General features: G+C 40.5%; 1 protein-coding gene and 1 non-coding gene across 2 annotated transcripts; one reads left to right on the top strand and one right to left on the bottom strand.

The window, feature by feature from the left end:
* Window positions 1–8225: 8225 nt before the first annotated feature.
* On the bottom strand, window positions 8226–8333 carry LOC130943115 (small nucleolar RNA R71). The gene has a single exon (XR_009071648.1). It is a non-coding gene; the product is annotated as a small nucleolar RNA R71 (small nucleolar RNA).
* A 10059-nt stretch (window positions 8334–18392) lies between these two features.
* On the top strand, window positions 18393–19382 carry LOC130939731 (uncharacterized). Its single transcript, XM_057867818.1, has 2 exons — window positions 18393–19085; window positions 19194–19382. The coding sequence occupies exons 1-2, from the start codon at window positions 18393–18395 to the stop codon at window positions 19380–19382; spliced, it is 882 nt and encodes a 293-aa protein (XP_057723801.1).
* Window positions 19383–22328: the final 2946 nt, after the last annotated feature.

Raw genomic sequence — 22328 nt, 5'->3', positions numbered from 1 at the left:
TTTTCATCTTCTGATCTTTGGAACCTTTTTCTCTAGATCTTTTGATCACTTTGGGAGGCTGGCCTCACGGCCATGCCTAGACCTTGTTCTTATGTATTTTCAACGGTGGAGTTTCTACACACCATAGATTAAGGTGTGGAGCTCTGCTGTACCTCGAGTATTAATGCAATTACTATTGTTCTTCTATTCAATTCCGCTTGTTCTTGTTCCAAGATATCACTTGTTCTTCAACTTGATGAATGTGATGATCAGTGACACTCATCATCATTCTCACTCATGAACAAGGTGACTGACAACCAGTATTGTTCTACAAGCATATGAGGCTTAGTGAATATCTCTTGGATTCCTGATAACACGATGCATGGTTGATCGCCTGACAACCGAGTGCTCGCCTGACAAACGAGCCAGCCATTCCGCGAGATCAGAGTCTTCGTGGTATAGGCGAGAACTGATGGCGGCATTCAAGAGAATCCGGAAGGTCTAACCTTGTCTGTGGTATTCTGAGTAGGATTCAATGATTGAATGACTGTGACGTGCTTCAAACTCCTAGCAGGCGGGGCGTTAGTGACAGACGCAAAAGGATCGATGGATTTTATTCCGGCCTGACCGAGAACCGACAGCTGATTAGCCATATGCTGTGACAGAGCATGGGAACATTTTCACTGAGAGGATGGGATGTAGCCACTGACAACGGTGAAACCCTACATGAGCTTGCCATGGAAAGGAGTAAGAAGGATTGGATGAAGACTGTAGGAAAGCAGAGAGACGGAAGGGAAGGCATCTTCATTCGCTTATCTGAAGCTCTCACCAATGATATACATAAGTATCTCTATCTTTATCTTTATGCTTTATTCGTTTATCACTATACCCATTTGAGTCTGCCTGACTGAGATTTACAAGGTGACCATAGCTTGCTTCATAGCAACAATCTCCGTGGGATCGACCCTTACTCGCGTAAGGTTTATTACTTGGACGACCCAGTGCACTTGCTGGTTAGTTGTGCGAAGTTATGTTTATGCCATGGTATTGAGCACCAAGTCTTTGGAGCCATTACCGGGGATTATTCGAATATGGACAAAGTAGTGATCACAATTTCGTGCACCAAATGTCTTGAGCAAGAATTTAAAGATATAACTATAGCAGCTAATCCAAATGCTAGAATAGACGCAAGGAAGGTCCTTGGCTCCTACACTACATCCACATTTGACTTCTATGGGCGCAGCATGTCTATACCTGCCATAGGTACCAACAACTTCGAGCTTAAGGCTTAACTGGTCACTCTGGTGCAGCAGAATTGTCAGTTTCATGGACTCCCGCAGGAGGACCATAACAAGTTCATCTTGGATTTCCTGTAGATCTGTGATCCTATTAAGACAAATGGAGTAAACCTTCAGGTTTACAAACTCATGCTCTTCCCTTTTGTTGTAAGGGACAGAGCAAAGCTTTGGCTAAATTCTCAGCCTAAGGAGAGCCTGGACACATGGGAGAAGGTGGTCAATGGATTTCTAACCATGTTCTTTCCACCTCAGAAGCTAAGTAAGCTTAGGGTGGAAGTCCAGACCTTCAGATAGAAAGAGGGAGAATCCTTCTATGAAGCCTGAGAGAGGTACAAACAGCTGATCAGGAGATACCCTCCTAACTTGATCTCAGAGTGGACCATGTTGGAGATCTTCTATGATGGCCTCTCTAAGATGCCCAATATGTCATTGGATCACTCTGCCGGTGGTTCACTCCACGTGAAGAAGACGCTTGAGGAGGCGCAGGAGCTCATTGGGATGGTTGCCAACAACCAATATATCTACACTTCTAAGAGAAACCTTGTGGACACTGGGACTACTCAAAAGAGAGGAGTCATAGAGGTGGACACTCTAGACGCCATTTTGGCTCAGAACAAGCTCATGTCCCAGTAGATTAACATGATCTCCTAGCACCTGAATGGGATGTAAGCTTCAGCTGTTACAACTCAAAAGGTGTCCTACGAACGAGACGCTGGTGACAATTTTTGAACCACCATAGAGGAAGTGGACTACATGGGAAATTCTCCCAAAAATTCCAATAATAATCTCTATTCAAACACTTTTAATCAGGGATGGAGGAATCACCCTAACTTCGAGTGGAGAGATCAGCAAAGGCCTCAACAAGGCTTCAACAGTAATCAGGGTGGAACCAATCAAAATAGGTTCAATAACAGATAGTTCCAATCCTCTCAATAGCAGATGAAGATGTCCACATAGAGCCTCTCTAACCTGGCTAAAATAATGTCTAACTTCTCCAAGACCACTCATATTTTTATGGTAGAGACTAGGTCTTCCATTCGGAATTTGGAGATACAGATCAGTCAGTTTAGCAAGAGGATACCGAGGCATCCTCCAACACTCTTTCGAGTAATAAACTCCAATTTTGTGGTTTATCTTGGGTAGAATTTGGAGGGATTTATCAATATTTCTCACACTTATTCATATAAATGGCATGGTTTTGTGTTTCCTTCCTAATGTTGTTTCATGGTTTAAAACATGCTTCTTTAACCCTAAAAATGCCAAATTTTAATCCTCTTCTATTACCAATCGATACCGTGATGTGTTTGTTAAGTGAATTCAGGATCTATAAGGCAAGAACGGCCTAAAGGATGGAAAAGAAGTATGCACAAGTGAAAGGGACATGAAGAATGAAGCTTTGGAGAATTGGTGGTGACGCAAACGTGTAGCCGGATGTAGCTAGGACTGGCGTGCAAAAGCTGGCGCATTCGCGTGGTGGTGCAAAATCCCACCGACGCGTACGCATGACCGACGCATACGCATGGCCGAGGAGTTCATATGACGTGCACGCATTGCCGGCGTGCACGCGTGATGCCCAACACGTGACCTCATTAATGAAATCATGACTGGCGATTTCTGAGAGGCTCCAGGCCTAATCTGAGCTCAATTCTGCATGGAAAAGACCCAAGGAACCAAGGAGGAAAGGGGGGACTCACTCATTTGACACCATACACATAAGTTTAGAAAGTTTTAGGTTCTTGTTTTCTAGAGAGAGAATCTCTTACTTCTCTCTAGATTTAGTTTCTTTTGATCTCCCTTTGTTAAATTTCTGAATTGGGTCTTGTTAATTTTTAGTTTCAATTACTTAATTTTAGTTCTCTAGTTCTAATTTTGTTTAGATCTTGTATTGGAATTGAGTTCTCTTGTTATTTCCCCTTTTCTTCTCATCATATGAACTTTGTTGATTTTGAATTCCTCTTAGTGCATTGATGTTTTCTATGATTGATAATGTTATTTAAGTTGTTTCCTATTGATAATTATTAGTGGGTACTTGTAATTTTTAATTAATTTTCAATTTGAATATGTCTTTAATTAGTGCATACCATGTGTTTGATGAAATGTTTCCTTTGATTATGGAGTAGTTTTCTATACTCTTTTCCTAGGCTAAGGGAATTGGGTGAACTTGAGTCATTGGGTTAAATTGAGTTGGTGATTTGAGAACCTTTAGTGGTCAAATTGATACCTATTGACACTAATCTACTACTAAGCCAATTAGTAGATAGATTAGGACTTATGAGTTGAAATTGACCAAGTCATTTGACTTCACTTGTAGAAGTAAACTTAATGGGCTTGATTCCTCATAATTGTCAATATATGGTTATTAGACAAGATGGTGACCCCAATTCCTATGCCTAGCCAAGAGTTTCCTTTTATAATTCATATTCGAAACCCAAAAATCCCAATTTCTTGATTCTTGTTATAGTTAGTTTAGTTGTTTACTTAGTTCTAGAGTATAAATAGATTTATATGTCCCCTTGCTAGATTGCATTTACTCATACCTTGTTTTAATTGCTTTGATTTAGTTTCTTGCACTTTAAGATTCTTGCATGCTAAGCTTTAGTAGTTTAAATTCTTGTTTAAGATTCTCAACCATGGAATTCTAACCAATATTGATGCACATGTTTGCCCATTCTCTTGAGGACGACCCGAGACCAATACTCTCGGTTACTTTTTATTGGGGTTGACTTTGTGACAACCAAATCAAAATTTGATCGATAGGATTATATGTTGGTCTAGGACTATACTATGACAATGATTTGATTTTCTATTGATGAAAATTCTAGACCGACTATAATCTTATCATCAAATTTTTGGCGCCGTTTCCAGGGAATGGTTGCAACATGTGCTTTGATATTGGTTATGTGAATATGTGAATATTGTAGATAGTTTACTTGTTTTCATTAGTTTGTTTTTAGTTTAGATTTCCTTTAATGCATGAGATCTGACTTCTAAGTTGAATGACTTATTCTCAACCGAATCCTAGCTTAGCCGAGTTTGACCCTGAAATTGAAAGAAACTTACTACATACTCGGCAAGCTAGGCGGCGGTTGGATTACACGGCTAGTGCTTCGGCCTCTCTTGAGGAACCCTCCGGAACACTAGATGGAACCGAGAGTGATCTAGAGCCCATATTCAACAAAGGAACTTTCTATTCCTCTGTTGGCACTACTGATACATCTTTGCATACTACAGGTAAAAACCACATGGTGGAGCCACGTAGGATTACCTTGTACGAACAAGGAGCACCGGATATCATTCTTCAACCATTGCAAGCTAGGTATCTGATGAGCGGATAATTTGTACCCTTTTTGGCATTGTTTTTAGTATGTTTTTAGTATCTTTTAGTTAGTTTTTATTATATTTTTATTAGTTTTTAGTTAAAAATTACTTTTCTGGATTTTACTATGAGTTTGTGTGTTTTTCTGTGATTTCAGGTATTTTCTGGCTGAAATTGAGGGATCTGAGCAAAAATCTGATCCAGAGACTCAAAAGGACTGCAGATGCTGTTGGATTCTGACCTCCCTGCACTCGAAGTAGATTTTCTGGAGCTACAAAAGCCCAATTGGCGCGCTCTCAACGGCGTTGGAAAGTAGACATCCTGGGCTTTCCAGAAATATATGATAGTCCATACTTTGCCCAAGATTTGATGGCCCAAACCGGCGTTCAAAGTCACCCTCAGGAATTCCAGCGTTAAACGCCGGAACTGGCACCTAAATGGGAGTTAAACGCCCAAACTGGCACCAAAGCTGGCGTTTAACTCCAAGAAGAGTCTCTACACGAAAATGCTTCATTGCTCAGCCCAAGCACACACCAAGTGGGCCCGGAAGTGGATTTTTATGTCATTTACTCATCTCTGTACACCCTAGGCTACTAGTTCTCTATATATAGGACCTTTTACTACTGTATTTTCATCTTTGGATTATTTTTAGATCCTTTGATCATCTTTGGACATCTAGTTCTTAGATCATTGGGAGGCTGGCCATTCGGCCATGCCTAGACCTTGTTCTTATGTATTTTCAACGGTGGAGTTTCTACAACCATAGATTAAGGTGTGGAGCTCTGCTGTACCTCGAGTATTAATGCAATTACTATTGTTCTTCTATTCAATTCCGCTTGTTCTTTGTCCAAGATATCACTTGTTCTTCAACTTGATGAATGTGATGATCCGTGACACTCATCATCATTCTCACTCATGAACAAGGTGACTGACAACCACTTTTGTTCTACAAGCAATCAAGGCTCTAGTGTTTATCTCTTGGATTCCTGATACACGATGCATGGTTGATCACCTGACAACCGAGTGCTCGCCTGACAAACGAGCCAGCCATTCCGTGAGATCAGAGTCTTCGTGGTATAGGCGAGAACTGATGGCGGCATTCAAGAGAATCCGGAAGGTCTAACCTTGTCTGTGGTATTCTGAGTAGGGTTCAATGATTGAATGACTGTGACGTGCTTCAAACTCCTAGCAGGCGGGGCGTTAGTGACAAACGCAAAAGAATCAATGGATTCTATTCCGGCCTGACCGAGAACCGACAGCTGATTAGCCATATGCTGTGACAGAGCATAGGAACATTTTCACTGAGAGGATGGGAGGTAGCCACTGACAACGGTGAAACCCTTGCATAAGCTTGCCATGGAAAGGAGTAAGAAGGATTGGATGAAGACAGTAGGAAAGCAGAGAGACGGAAGGGAAGGCATCTTCATTCGCTTATCTGAAGCTCTCACCAATGATATACATAAGTATCTCTATCTTTATCTTTATGCTTTATTCGTTTATCACTATACCCATTTGAGTCTGCCTGACTGAGATGTACAAGGTGACCATAGCTTGCTTCATAGCAACAATCTCCGTGGGATCGACCCTTACTCGCGTAAGGTTTATTACTTGGACGACCCAGTGCACTTGCTGGTTAGTTGTGCGAAGTTGTAGTGATCACAATTTCGCCCACCAAGTTTTTGGCGCCGTTGCCGGGGATTGTTTTGTGTATGGACAACTGACGGTTCATCTTGTTGCTTAGATTAGGTATTTTTCTTCAGAGTTCTTAAGAATGAATTCTAGTGTTTCATGATGATCTGTTGAAATCTGGCTGGCTGAGAAGCCATGTCTAATCTTATTGGACCGAGGTTTCAACTAATCATCACTATAGCTTGTTGATCTCTATCAATCTTGCTATTGGAGCGATGATCTGCTAAGGCTTGGCTGGCCATTGGCCATGTCTAGTGTTTTGGACCGAAGCTTTCTTTGGAAGCTTGGCTGGCTGTGAAGCCATGTCTAATTCCTGGACCGAAGTCTTAGACTAGCATTGCAATGATTCCTGGAAATTCAAATTGAGAATTCTGAAACCTTTATTTTCTATTTTCATATAATTTTCGAAAAAAGCACAAAAAAAAAAATTTTCAAAATCATAAAAACCAAAAATATTTTATGATTCTTGTTTGAGTCTAGTGTCTAATCTTAAGTTTGGTGTCTTGCATGCCTTGTTTATTTGATCTTGGCTCTATTTTCAAGTCAATAGTACAGGGAACTGAAGATTCAGAACATGCAGCAGAGGAATTACACAGAAAAAGCTGGGCGTTCAAAACGCCCAGTGAAGAAGGACAGACTGGCGTTTAAACGCCAGCCAGGGTATCTGGTTGGGCGTTTAACGCCCAAAAAGGTAGCATTTTGGGCGTTAAACGCCAGAATGGATACCATTCTGGGCGTTTAACGCCAGGATGGCACTAGGGGGAAGATTTTGTTTTTCAAATCAATTTTTTTTCAAGTTTTCAAAGTTTTTCAAAATCAAATCTTTTTCAAATCATATCTTTTCAATCAAATGTTTTCAAAATCAATTTCTTTCTTTTTTCAAAGATACTTACTAACAATTAATGATTTGATTGAACATCTCAAGTTTGTTACCTTTTCTGTTGAGAAAGGTTTAATATTTGAATCATATCTTTTCTTGTTAGGCAAGTCATTAATTTTTAAAATCAAATCTTTTTAAATTGTTTTCAAATCATATCTTTTTTTAAAAGCATAATTTTTCAATCATATCTTTTTTTTTTAACTTTTAATTTCAAAATCTTTTCCAAAAATCACTTGATTTCTTTTCCACTTTGAGTTTTCGAAAATTATTAATCAAGTTTTTCAAAATGTTTTTTTTTTTTAAATCTTTTTAACTTAATTTTTGAAAATCTTCTTCCCCTCTTCTCACATCCTTCTATTTATGGAGTATAACTCCTTCTTAATGCACAATTCGAACTCTATCCAATCAAGTTCGAATTCTTCTACCTCTTTCTTCTATTTTTCTTTTCCTCTGACACCTCAAGGAATCTCTATACTGTGACATAGAGGATTCCACATTTTCTTGTTCTCTTCTCTTTCATATGAGCAGGAGCAGAGACAAAGGCATTCTTGTTGAAGCTGACCCTGAACCTGAAAGGACCTTGAAGCGAAAGCTAAGAGAAGCTAAGGCACAACTCTCTGTAGAGGACCTAACCGAATTCTTCAAAGAAGAAGAAGACATGGCAGCCGAAAACAACAACAATGCCAACAATGCAAGGAAGGTGCTGGGTGACTTTACTGCACCTACTCCTGACTTCTATGGGAGAAGCATCTCTATCCCTGCCATTGGAGCAAACAACTTTGAGCTTAAGCCTCAATTAGTTTCTCTATTGCAACAGAATTGCAAGTTCCATGGACTTCCACTGGAAGATCCTCATCAGTTTTTAGCTGAGTTCTTGCAAATCTGTGACACAGTCAAGACTAATGGGGTTGACCCTGAGGTCTACAGACTGATGCTATTCCCTTTTGCTGTAAGAGACAGAGCTAGAATATGGTTGGACTCTCAACCCAAAGAAAGCCTGGACTCATGGGAAAAGCTAGTCAATGCCTTCTTGGCAAAGTTCTTTCCACCTCAAAAATTGAGTAAGCTTAGAGTGGAAGTCCAAACCTTCAGACAGAAGGATGGAGAATCCCTCTATGAAGCTTGGGAAAGATACAAACAATTAATCAGAAAATGTCCCTCTGACATGCTTTCTGAATGGAGCATCATAGGTATTTTCTATGATGGTCTATCTGAACTGTCCAAAATGTCTTTGGATAGCTCTGCTGGAGGATCTCTTCATCTGAAGAAGACGCCTACAGAAGCTCAAGAGCTCATTGAAATGGTTGCAAATAACCAATTCATGTACACTTCTGAAAGGAATCCTGTGAACAATGGGACAAGTCAGAAGAAAGGAGTTCTTGAGATTGATGCTCTGAATGCCATACTGGCTCAGAACAAGATATTGACTCAACAAGTCAATTTGATTTCTCAAAGTCTGTCTGGAATGCAAAATGCACCAAGCAGTACTAAGGATGCTTCATCTGAAGAAGAAGCTTATGATCCTGAGAACCCTTCAATGGAAGAGGTGAATTACTTAGGAGAACCCTATGGAAACACCTACAATTCTTCATGGAAAAATCACCCAAATTTCTCATGGAAGAATCAAGAGAGACCTCAACAAGGTTTCAACAACAACAATGGTGGAAGAAACAGGTTTAGCAATGGCAAGCCTTTTCCATCATCTTCTCAGCAACAGACAGAGAATGCTAAACAGAACCCCTCTGACTTAGCAACCATGGTCTCTGATCTAATCAAAACCACTCAAAGTTTCATGACTGAAATAAGGTCCTCCATTAGGAATTTGGAGGCACAAGTGGGACAGCTGAGTAAGAAAATCACTGAACTCCCTCCAAGTACTCTTCCAAGCAATACAGAAGAAAATCCAAAAGGAGAGTGCAAGGCCATCAACATGGCCGAATTTGGAAAGGAAGGAGAGGCAGTGAACGCCACTGAGGAAGACCTCAATGGGCGTGCACTGACCTCCTCTGAGTTCCCCAATGAGGAACCATGGGAATCTGAGGCTCAAAATGAGACCATAGAGATTCCATTGGACTTACTTCTGCCTTTCATGAGCTCTGATGAGTATTCTTCCTCTGAAGAGGATGAGTATGTCACTGAAGAGCAAGTTGCTAAATACCTTGGAGCAATCATGAAGCTAAATGACAAGTTATTTGGAAATGAGACTTGGGAGGGTGAACCTCCTTTGCTCACCAAAGAACTGGATGACTTGTCTAGGCAGAAATTACCTCAAAAGAAACAAGACCATGGGAAGTTTTCAATACCTTGTACCATAGGCACCATGACCTTCAAGAAGGCCTTGTGTGACTTAGGGTCAAGTGTAAACCTCATGCCTCTCTCTGTAATGGAGAAGCTAGGGATCTTTGAGGTACAAGCTGCAAGAATCTCACTAGAGATGGCAGACAACTCAAGAAAACAAGCTCATGGACTAGTAGAGAATGTTTTGGTAAAAGTTGAAGACCATTACATCCCTACTGATTTCATAGTCCTAGAGACTGGGAAGTGCATGGATGAATCCATCATCCTTGGCAGACCCTTCCTAGCCACAGCAAAGGCTGTGATTGATGTTGATAGAGGTAAACTGATCATTCAAGTGAATGAAGAATCCTTGGTGTTTAAGGCTCAAGGATGTCCCTCTGTCACCATGGAGAGGAAGCATGAAGAGCTTCTCTCAAAACAGAGTCAAACAGAGCCCCCACAGTCAAACTCTAAGTTTGGTGTTGGGAGGCCACAACCAAACTCTAAGTTTGGTGTTGAACCCCCACATTCAAACTCTAAGTTTGGTGTTGGGAGGTTCCAATATTGCTCTGAGTATCTGTGAGGCTCCATGAGAGCCCTCTGTCAAGCTACTGACATTAAAGAAGCGCTTGTTGGGAGGCAACCCAATGATTATATTTTATATATTTTCCTTTGTTATTTTATGTTTTTTGTAGGTTGATGATCATAAGAAGTCACAAAATCAATTGAAAAAGCAAAAACAGAATGAAAAACAGGAAGAAAAATAGCACACCTTGGAGGAAGAACCCACTGGCGTTTAAACGCCAGTGAGGCTAGCAGTTGGGCGTTTAACGCCCAGTCTGGCACCATTCTGGGCGTTTAACGCCAGAAAGGGGCACCAGACTGGCGTTAAACGCCAGAAAATGGCAAGAACCTGGCGTTAAACGCCAGGAATGGGCACCAGCCCGGCGTTTAACGCCAGAAATGGCTCAAAACGTGATTTTGAATGCCATTTGGTGCAGGGATGACTTTTCCTTGACACCACATGATCTGTGGATCCCACAGGATCTCCACCAACCCCACCACTCTCTCTCTTCTTCACCCATTCACCAATCACCTCAATACCTCTTCCCCAAAAACCCCTCACCTATCAAATCCCATCTTTCTCTTCACCACTCACATCCATCCTTCATAAAACCCCACCAACCTCACCCTTCAAATTCAAACCACTTTCCCTCCCAAACCCACCCATAATGGCCGAACCCCATCTCCCCCCTCTCCTATATAAACCCTTCTTCACCCCTTCATTTTCACACAACCTAAACACCACTTCTCCCCCTCTTTGGCCGAATACAAAGCCACGCCCTTCTTCCTCATTTCTTCTTCTCCTACTCTCTTCTTTCTTCTTTTGCTCGAGGACGAGCAAACCTTTTAAGTTTGGTGTGGTAAAAGCATTGCTTTTTGTTTTTCCATAACCATTTATGGCATCCAAGGCCGGAGAAACCTCTAGAAAGAGGAAAGGGAAGGCAAAAGCTTCCACCTCCGAGTCATGGGAGATGGATAGATTCATCTCAAGGGTGCATCAAGACCACTTATATGAAGTTGTGGCCTTGAAGAAGGTGATCCCCGAGGTCCCCTTTTCACTCAAAAAGGGTGAATATCCGGAGATCCGACATGAGATCCGAAGAAGAGGGTGGGAAGTGCTTACCAACCCCATTCAACAAGTCAGAATCTTGATGGTTCAAGAGTTCTATGCCAATGCATGGATCACCAAGAACCATGATCAAAGTGTGAACCCGGATCCAAAGAATTATCTTACAATGGTTCGGGGGAAGTACTTGGATTTTAGTCCGGAAAATGTAAGGTTAGCATTCAACTTGCCCATGATGCAAGGAGATGAACATCCTTACACTAAAAGGGTCAACTTTGATCAAAGGTTGGACCAAGTCCTCACAGTCATATGTGAAGAGGGAGCACAATGGAAGAGAGATTCAAGAGGGAAGCCGGTTCAATTGAGAAGGCATGACCTCAAGCCCATGGCTAGAGGATGGTTAGAGTTTATTCAACGCTCAATCATTCCCACTAGCAACCGGTCTGAAGTTACTCTAGACCGGGCCATCATGATTCATAGCATCATGATTGGAGAAGAAGTGGAAGTTCATGAGGTCATAGCTCAAGAACTCTACAAGGTGGCGGACAAGTCTTCCACCTTGGCAAGGTTAGCCTTTCCTCATCTCATTTGTCACCTCTGTTATTCAGTAGGAGTTGACATAGAAGGAGACACCCCCATTGATGAGGACAAGCCCATCACCAAGAAAAGGATGGAGCAAACAAGAGATCCCTCTCATCATGAGATCCCTGAGATACCTCAAAGGATGCCACTTTCCTCCACAAGACTATTGGGAGCAACTAAACACCTCCCTAGGAGAATTGAGTTCCAACATGGGACAACTAAGGGTGGAGCACCAAGAACACTCCATTCTCCTCCATGAAATTAGAGAAGATCAAAGAATCATGAGAGAGGAGCAACAAAGACAAGGAAGAGACATTGAGGAGCTCAAGCACTCCATAAGACCTTCAAGAGGAAGAACAAGCCGCCATCACTAAGGTGGACCCGTTCTTTAATCTCCTTGTTCTTTATTTTCTTGTTTTTCGAAATTTTCATGCCTATGTTATCCATGTTTGTGTCTTATGATCATTAGTGTCTTAGTGTCTATGCCTTAAAGTTATGAATGTCCTATGAATCCATCACCTTTCTTAAGAATTGTTCTTAATTGAAAAAGAAAAGAATTGCATGAATTTTGAATTTTATAACAGTTTAATTATTTTGATGTGGTGGCAACACTTTTGTTCTATGAATGTATGCTTGAACAGTGCATATGTCTTTTGAATTTGTGGTTCATGAATGTTGGCTCTTGAAAGAATAATGAAAAAGGAGACATGTTACTGAGGATCTGAAAAATCATAAAAATGATTCTTGAAGCAAGAAAAAGCAGTGAAGACAAAAAAAAAAGCAAGCGAAAAAAAAAACGAAAAAGAAAGAAAAAGAAAGAAATAAAGTTGTGATCCAAGGCAATAAGAGTGTTCTTAAGAACCCTGGACACCTCTAATTGGGGACTTTAGCAAAGCTGAGTCACAATCTGAAAAGGTTCACCCAATTATGTGTCTGTGGCATGTATGTATCCGGTGGTAATACTGGAAGACAGAGTGCTTTGGGCCACAGCCAAGACTCAATAAGTAGCTGTGATCAAGAATCATCATACTTAACTAGGAGAATCAATAACACTATCTGGATTCTGAGTTCCAAAGGATAAAGTGAGATGCCAAAACTATTCAGAGGCAAAAAGCTAAAAGCCCCGCTCATCTAATTAATACTGATCTTCATAGATGTTTTTGGAGTTCATTGCATATTCTCTTCTTTTTATCCTATTTGATCTTCAGTTGCTTGGGGACAAGCAACAATTTAAGTTTGGTGTTGTGATGAGCGGATAATTTGTACCCTTTTTGGCATTGTTTTTAGTATGTTTTTAGTATCTTTTAGTTAGTTTTTATTATATTTTTATTAGTTTTTAGTTAAAAATCACTTTTCTGGACTTTACTATGAGTTTGTGTGTTTTTCTGTGATTTCAGGTATTTTCTGGCTGAAATTGAGGGATCTGAGCAAAAATCTGATCCAGAGACTCAAAAGGACTGCAGATGCTGTTGGATTCTGACCTCTCTGCACTCGAAGTGGATTTTCTGGAGCTACAAAAGCCCAATTGGCGCGCTCTCAACGGCGTTGGAAAGTAGACATCCTGGGCTTTCCAGCAATATATGATAGTCCATACTTTGCCCAAGATTTGATGGCCCAAACCGGCGTTCAAAGTCACCCTTAGGAATTCCAGCGTTAAACGCCGGAACTGGCACCTAAATGGGAGTTAAACGCCCAAACTGGCACCAAAGCTGGCGTTTAACTCCAAGAAGTGTCTCTACACGAAAATGTTTCATTGCTCAGCCCAAGCACACACCAAGTGGGCCCGGAAGTGGATTTTTATGTCATTTACTCATCTCTGTACACCCTAGGCTACTAGTTCTCTATATATAGGACCTTTTACTACTGTATTTTCATCTTTGGATTATTTTTAGATCCTTTGATCATCTTTGGACATCTAGTTCTTAGATCATTGGGAGGCTGGCCATTCGGCCATGCCTAGACCTTGTTCTTATGTATTTTCAACGGTGGAGTTTCTACACACCATAGATTAAGGTGTGGAGCTCTGCTGTACCTCGAGTATTAATGCAATTACTATTGTTCTTCTATTCAATTCCGCTTGTTCTTTGTCCAAGATATCACTTGTTCTTCAACTTGATGAATGTGATGATCCGTGACACTCATCATCATTCTCACTCATGAACAAGGTGACTGACAACCACTTTTGTTCTACAAGCAATCAAGGCTCTAGTGTTTATCTCTTGGATTCCTGATACACGATGCATGGTTGATCGCCTGACAACCGAGTGCTCGCCTGACAAACGAGCCAGCCATTCCGTGAGATCAGAGTCTTCGTGGTATAGGCGAGAACTGATGGCGGCATTCAAGAGAATCCGGAAGGTCTAACCTTGTCTGTTGTATTCTGAGTAGGATTCAATGATTGAATGACTGTGACGTGCTTCAAACTCCTAGCAGGCGGGGCGTTAGTGACAGACGCAAAAGAATCAATGGATTCTATTCTGGCCTGACCGAGAACCGACAGCTGATTAGCCATATGCTGTGACAGAGCATAGGAACATTTTCACTGAGAGGATGGGAGGTAGCCACTGACAACGGTGAAACCCTTGCATAAGCTTGCCATGGAAAGGAGTAAGAAGGATTGGATGAAGACAGTAGGAAAGCAGAGAGACGGAAGGGAAGGCATCTTCATTCGCTTATCTGAAGCTCTCACCAATGATATACATAAGTATCTCTATCTTTATCTTTATGCTTTATTCGTTTATCACTATACCCATTTGAGTCTGCCTGACTGAGATGTACAAGGTGACCATAGCTTGCTTCATAGCAACAATCTCCGTGGGATCGACCCTTACTCGCGTAAGGTTTATTACTTGGACGACCCAGTGCACTTGCTGGTTAGTTGTGCGAAGTTGTAGTGATCACAATTTCGCCCACCAGTATCCGAATCTTGATCCTAATTCTGAGCTGAAAAATAGTCTGATTAACTTGCTTCCTAAGTACCATGGACTACCGGGCCAAGACCCCATTAGGCATTTGAGAGACTTTCAAGTAGCCTGTTCTACGACTCGAAGGCATGGTGCCAATGAGATTGCTATGATGGTTTTTACTTTCCTTTTCTCTCTTGAGGGGATGACAAAAGAATGGTTCTACTCCCAACCTGATGAAGTGGTGATTGAATGGGACCTATTGAGAAGAGAGTTCTTAGATAAGTTCTTTCCTTCAGAGAAGACTGACTACATCCAGAAGGAAATTTCTGGTATAATGCAAAGAGACCAAGAGACACTCTATGAATATTGGACTCGATTTAAGAGGTTGTTGGAATCTTGTCCATATCATGGGTTAGATACTCATTTGCTCATTAGCTATTTCACTGGAGATCTTTGTGTAGCAGATAAGAGATTGCTCACCACCTCTAATGGTGGTTCCCTTTCTAAAAACAAGACGGCGGCGGAAGCATAGAGTTTGATCAATGATGTTGCCGAGGCTACCCAACATGTGAGAGTGAGGAACAATCCTTCCAAGAGTGTGGTGGAAGCACCTCCTTACGAATCGGCTTTGACTAAAGTTCTTGGAGAAATGACCACTCTCCTCAAGGAGATTTACCAAGGACAAAAGGCATCTCAATCAATCAAAGCCATTCAAGCCCCACCTCAAATCCTCCAACTTGAAGGATCTCCTAGAGTATGTGGTTTATGCTCTAGTAACGCACATTACACCAACCAATGCCATCAAGTCCAAGAGGATTACACTCTTGCAGTAGCCAACAACTACAACAACCGTTCACCCTATCAATCTCAAAGCCAAAATAATTACTCCCATGGTAATAGTTCTAATCAAGGGTGGATGGACAATGCTCAAGGAAACAACCACAATCAAAGATGGAACCAAGGCAACTCCTCTTCTCAATACCACAACAACCACCAATATTCTTCCCAATACCACAACAATAACCACCAAGCCAACCAAAACCACCATAATCAATCATACCAACACTCACAACAAAACCAAAACAACCACCATAAATACCAAGTACCTTACCAAAGACAACAAACCAATCAACCTTCTTCCTCTTCCACAAACCAAGGTGATGATTCTCATCGTGCACTCTACCAAGAGCAAGGCTATGATAAAGAAAAATGAAGAGAACTCTAGGAATCTCAATGCACAATTTGGTAACATGAGTGCTCAAATGTCCAACATAACCGAAATGCTCTCAAGGATGTCCCTATCTTCCACTAACAATACCAACACCAACCAACCCTCAAGCTCTTCTAGCCTTCTGATGACAAGTCATCATATACCCATTTTCTATGCTTTTTCATACAAGAAATTGATGATTTGTGCTTAAATATTGAATGCTTTTATACTTAATTGGTATATTTCCTTGATCTTTTAATTTTATAAATCTTGTAGGAAATAAGAAGAAAAAAAAAGCAAAGAAGCACAAAAAAAGAGGAAAAAAAGAGCTTTGGAGCACACTTTGAAGTTGGAGCACACTTTGGAGGCTTAGGCCACGCTTTTAAAAGCGTGGCCCATGACCAAATTAAAGAGGAAAACACCCAGCACGCACACTGCCCTGCCCTTGCCAAGGGCAGGGCAGAATCATGATGAAACAAAGTGAGGTTGGAGCAAATTTTCGCTAAGTTAAAATCTGGCCGCTCACAGCATGACCATGCCTACTTCAAAGGGCTATAACTTGAGCTACAGACATCCGATTGATGTGCTTCCAGTTGCGTTGGAAAGCTGACATTTAGAGATTTCCAACGATATATAGCAATCCATATTTGGCGTACAATTGAGGCAGGAACGAAAGGCATCTTTAAGGGCTAAAAATAAGCAAAAATAAACCAAAGTGCTTCCACCAAGGCTCGAAGCTGGAGCCTCACCCCACAACAAAGTAGCGCTCAATTTTCTGCCTTGCCCTCTTGGAGAGCAGGGCAATGTCGTGCTCTTCATGGAAAATCAAAGAAAAAAATTGCTCCTCAAGTGCTTTCACCAAGGTTCGAACACAAGACCTTCAAGGAAGTAAAGGCTTAGGCTTGGCGCACACAAGCGCATTATGGCACGGTCAAGGAACGTGGTGCGCGCACAAGACACACCAAGGCAACATTGCCCTGCCCTCCACAAGGGCAGGGCAGCATCCTCACACACCAAGCTCGCACGCACAATTTCCCTGCTCTGCCCTCCACAAGGGCAGGGCAGCCTCCTGGGAGCAACATATGGGCCAAAATCAACCAAAATTCAATTTAATTCAATTCCTCACCAAATTGAATCAAGGCCAACCAAACCCATTTCTCCTCAAATCCAAAGCAAGCTAAGCCCACATCATCACTCAAAGGCACAAGAACAAGCTAGAATTAGGATTTTCATTTAATTTGTTTTTCATTTCAATTTCATTTTATTTTGTAAAGCCTATATAAGGCATCATTTCCATCTTTGTAAAGGGGGGGCTTGCTCCATTAGGGAGGAGTAGTAGTAAAGAGCTCTCTCTAGTCTTTCTCTTGTTTTGAAATTTTGGATTGAGGTTGGAGGAATTCTGTTCCAATCTTTGATCTGAAATCCATGCTTTGTTCTTCTGCATAATTCAAGGAATTTTGATTTAAATCAAGGCTCTCTTTACTGCTTCCATCTCTATTTCTTCTTCAATCTGTTTGCTGTTGAATCAAGGAAGAAATTGAGATCTAGACTTGTTTTCTAGTCTCTTTGATTCCCTGAGATCTTCATTTGTCTCTTTAAAATTTCACAATTGAGCTTAATTACATTCTGTGTTGCTTCTTCAAGCAATTTTCCATTTCTGTTTAAATCTGCTGTACTTATTTCATCTTTTACTCCTCTGCTTGATTGCTCTTTACATTTTCTTGTTGAATTTTAAATTCCCTGCACCCAATCCCCTTTACATTTAATGCAATTTACATTTCGTGCAATTTAAGTTTCAGCTATTTTACTTTCTTGCACTTTAAGTTTTATGCAATTTTACTTTCTGCAACTTTAAATTTCCTATCATTTATAATTCTGTTGGTCAATTTTCACTCAAATCATCAATGTTAGCTTGACTAAACTAATCACCCACTAAAGTTGCTTGATCCATCAATCCCTGTGGGATCGACCTCACTCTAAGTGAGTTATTACTACTTGATGCGACCCGGTATACGTGCCGGTTGGATTTGTGTGTTGGAAATTCATTTTTCCGCAAAAACACCATCACCTTCCATGCCAACCCTTTCCTAACCCAAAGGGCGGTCTCAATGCCATTACTCTACGGTTAGGGACTACATTGGAGGAGATACCTCCTAGGGCCATAGAAGACATTCATGAGGAGAAAGTGGTTGTTGAAGTTCAATATGAGGAAGATGAGGGAGACACAAGGCAAGAGGAAGAAGAAGTGAGCCTTAAGAAGCCCAAGAGGAAGGCCATAGTGGATGAATCCATTCCTATTCCATTCCCTTTCATAGTAAAGAAGACTAAGAAAACCCCAGAGTTTGATCTAAACATGCTTCAAGTATTTAAGAAGGTTGAGGTAACCATTCCATTTCTTGATGCCATTCAACAAATTCCGAAGTATGCATGTTTTAAAAGGACTTGTGCATACACAAAGATAGGATTGGTGAGTTGGAAACATTTTCCTTGGGTAGTTCCATTTCCTTATTGATGAAATCCATTTCGGAAGAGTGTAGTGACCCCGAACCATGTCTAGTATCTTGTTGGATTGGTGGAGTTGCCTTTTATGATTGCGTATGTGATTTGGGGGCTTGTGCGAGTATCATGCCACTCTCTATATTTGCAAGGTTAAATTTAGCTCCATTAAAAAGGTCGGCCGCCAAATTTGTCTTAGTCAACAAGAGTGTGATCACCATAGTAGGGATAACGGAAGATGTTCTCATGAAAATTAAGGATTTACTGTTTTTGATTGATTTCTATATCCTTGAAATGCCTCTGACAAATAATGGAAGTTCCTCCTCCGTTTTGCTTGGTAGAACTTTCTTGAAGACCTCAAAATTTAAATTGGATGCCTTTACCGGTACATACTCTTTTGAGGTAGGTGACAAGACCATTAAGTTTAACTTGGAAGAGGCCATGAGACATCCACCTGAAGAGTACTTCATCCTCCGTTGTGATGTCATTAATGAGGTAGTAGCGGAGATACAAAGAGAAGACTACAATAGGTTGTACTATCCTATTATTGAAGGGAATGATAAACATGAGGATAAACAAGAGAAAGACGATGAGGATGAGCTTCATGATCATGGTGAAAAAGAACCTCAACTTGAAGCGAAAACTAAATTGAAGCCTCTACCTTCTCTCTTGAAATATGCATTCCTTGAGGACAACCAAAGGTTTCCGGTAATGATTGCTAGTGAGCTCTCCAGCCAAGAAGAAGATAAGCTCCTAGAGGTCCTAAGAAAGCACAAGAAAGTAATGTTTGGATCTTGCCCGACATTGTGGGGATTAACCCACGTATGTGTATACATCGCATCTTTCTCCAAGAGGGAGTTAAGCTGGTGAGACAAGTTGAGGAGTGATTCCAAGTATTACATTTGGGATGACCCTCACTTGTGGAAATAGGAGGTAGATCAAGTGATTCGTAGATGTGTCCTGGAGTCCGAATTCCAACCTATTCTTGAATCTTGTCATTCATCCGAGTGTGGTGGTCACTTTGGCCTACAACGGAAGGCTAAAAAAGTTTTGGATTGTGGATTCTGGTGGCCAACATTGTTCAAGGATGCCAACCAATATTGTTTGTCATGTCACTAATGTCAAAAGTCAGGAAATGCATCCCAAAAGGATGAAATGCCTGAACAACTAATGTTGTTTCGTGAAATCTTTGAAGTTTGAGGCATAGACTTTATGAGGTTATTTCCTAACTCAAGTGGATATTGATGAGCGGATAATTTATACGCTTTTTGGCATTGTTTTTAGTATATTTTTAGTATGTTTTAGTTAGTTTTTATTATATTTTTATTAGTTTTTAGTTAAAATTCACTTTTCTGGACTTTACTATGAGTTTGTGTGTTTTTCTGTGATTTCAGGTATTTTCTGGCTGAAATTGAGGGACCTGAGCAAAAATCTAATTCAGAGGCTGAAAAGGACTGAAGAGGCTGTTGGATTCTGACCTCCCTGCACTCGAAGTGGATTTTCTGGAGCTACAGATATCCCAATTGGCACGCTCTCAATTGCGTTGGAAAGTAGACATCCTGGACTTTCCAGCAATGTATAATAGTTCATACTTTGCCCGAGATTTGATGGCCCAAACAGACGTTCCAAGTCAGCTCAAGAATTCTGGCGTTAAACGCCGGAACTGGCACAAGAATGGGAGTTAAACGCCCAAACTGGCACAAGAGCTGGCGTTTAACTCCAAGAAAAGTCTCTACACATGAAAGCTTCAATGCTCAGCCCAAGCACACACCAAGTGGGCCCGAAAGTGGATTTTTATGTCATTTACTCATCTTTGTAAACCCTAAGCTACTAGTTCTCTACAAATAGGACCTTTTGCTATTGTATTTTCATCTTTGGATCACTTTAGATCTTTTGATCATCTTTGGACGTCTAGTTCTTAGATCATGGGGGCTGGCCATTCGGCCATGCCTAGACCTTGTTCTTATGTATTTTCAACGGTGGAGTTTCTACACACCATAGATTAAGGTGTGGAGCTCTGCTGTACCTCGAGTATCAATGCAATTACTATTGTTCTTCTATTCAATTCAGCTTATTCTTGTTCTAAGATATCACTTGTTCCTCAACTTGATGAATGTGATGATCCGTGACACTCATTATCATTCTCACCTATGAACGTGTGCCTGACAACCACCTCCGTTCTACTTTACATTGAGTGGATATCTCTTGGATTCCTTAATCAGAATCTTCGTGGTATAAGCTAGAATTGATGGCGGCATTCAAGAGAATCCGGAAGGTCTAAACCTTGTCTGTGGTATTCTGAGTAGGATTCAAGGATTGAATGACTGTGACGAGCTTCAAACTCACGATTGTGGGGCGTTAATGACAGACGCAAAAGAATCACTGGATTCTATTCCGACATGATCGAGAACCGACAGCTGAATAGCCGTGCTGTGACAGAGCGCGTTGAACATTTTCACTGAGAGGACGGGACTGTAGCCATTGACAACGGTGATGCCCAACATACAGCTTGCCATGGAAAGGAGTAAGAAGGATTGGATGAAGACAGTAGAAAAGCAGAGAGACGGAAGGGACAAAGCATCTCCATACGCTTATCTGAAGTTCTCACCAATGAATTACATAAGTATCTCTATCCTTATTTTATGTTTTATTTATCTTTTAATCATTAATCCTCCATAACCATTTGAATCCGCCTGATTGAGATTTACAAGATGACCATAGCTTGCTTCATACCAACAATCTCCGTGGGATCGACCCTTACTCGCGTAAGGTTTATTACTTGGACGACCCAGTGCACTTGCTGGTTAGTTGTGCGAAATTGTGATAAAGAGTTGAGATTGTAATTGAGCGTACCATGTTGATGGCGCCATTGATGATCGCAATTCCGCGCACCAATTTTTTGGCGCCATTGCCGGGGATTGTTCGAGTTTGGACAACTCACGGTTCATCTTGTTGCTTAGATTAGGTATTTTTCTTCAGAATTTTTAAGAATGAATTCTAGAGTTTCAAGGTGATGTTTTCATCATCACCAAAGCTGATTGATTCTCATCAATTTAGCTCTTGAATGCAATGTCCTGCTGAAGCTTGGCTAGCCATGTCTAATTTCTTTAGACTAAAGCTTTAGACTAACATTGCATGATTCCTGGAATTCTTATTAAAAATTTTGAATCTCTTTATTTTCTTCTCCATATAATTTTCGAAAAAGCACAAAAAAAATTTATAAAATCTTAAAACCAAAAATACTTTTATGTTTCTTGTTTGAGTCTAGTGTCTAATTTTAAGTTTGGTGTCAATTGCATGTCTTTATTCTTCTAATTTTCGAAAATTACATGCATTATATACTTCATTGATCTTCAAGTTGTTCTTGATGATTTCCTTGCTCTGATCTTTAAATTCTCTTGTCTTGAGTGTTTTGTTGTTTCTCATATGCATTCTCAATTTGTTGGTGTCAGTAGTATACAAACTTCTAAGTTTGGTGTCTTGCATGCATTGTTTATTTGATCTTAGTGGCATTTTGATTATTCCTCATCATTAAAAATTAAAAAAAAAATTTTAATTTGTGTCTTTTCAAGTCATTAATACAGAAAAATTGAAGATTCAGAACATACAGCATAGGAATTACACAGAAAAAGCTGGACGTTCAAAACGCCCAGTAAAGAAGGAAAACTGGCGTTTAAACACCAGCCAGGGTACCTGGCTGGGCGTTTAACACCCAAAAAGGTAGTGTTTTGGGCGTTAAACGCCAGAATGGATACCATTCTGGGCATTTAACATCAGGATGGCACAAGAGGGAAGATTTTGTTTTTAATTCAGATTTTTTTAAGTTTTCATAAATTTTCAAAATCAAATTTTTTCAAATCATATCTTTTCAATCATATATTTTCAAAATCAATCTCTTTCCATTTTCAAAATACTTGCTAACAATTAATGATTTGATTCAACATTTCAAGTATGTTGCCTTTTCTGTTGAGAAGGTTTAATGTTTGAATCATATCTTTTAAATTTCTTGTTAGCCAAGTCATTAATCAAATCTTTTTAATTTGTTTTTCAAATCATATCTTCTCA

This window comes from Arachis stenosperma, chromosome 7 (assembly GCF_014773155.1).
Source record: "Arachis stenosperma cultivar V10309 chromosome 7, arast.V10309.gnm1.PFL2, whole genome shotgun sequence".
NCBI classification, from domain to species: Eukaryota; Viridiplantae; Streptophyta; class Magnoliopsida; order Fabales; family Fabaceae; genus Arachis; species Arachis stenosperma.
Note: the sequence above shows the minus strand (reverse complement) of the source record. Positions and strands in the feature narration are given on the sequence as shown.

Coding starts and splice junctions, on each gene's coding strand:
- LOC130939731 (XM_057867818.1), top strand. CDS start 18,393: ATGCCACTCTCTATATTTGCAAGGTTAAATTTAGCTCCATTAAAAAGG. Junction 19,086..19,193: donor CATTGTGGGGATTAACCCAC/GTATGTGTATAC, acceptor TTGTGGAAATAG/GAGGTAGATCAAGTGATTCG.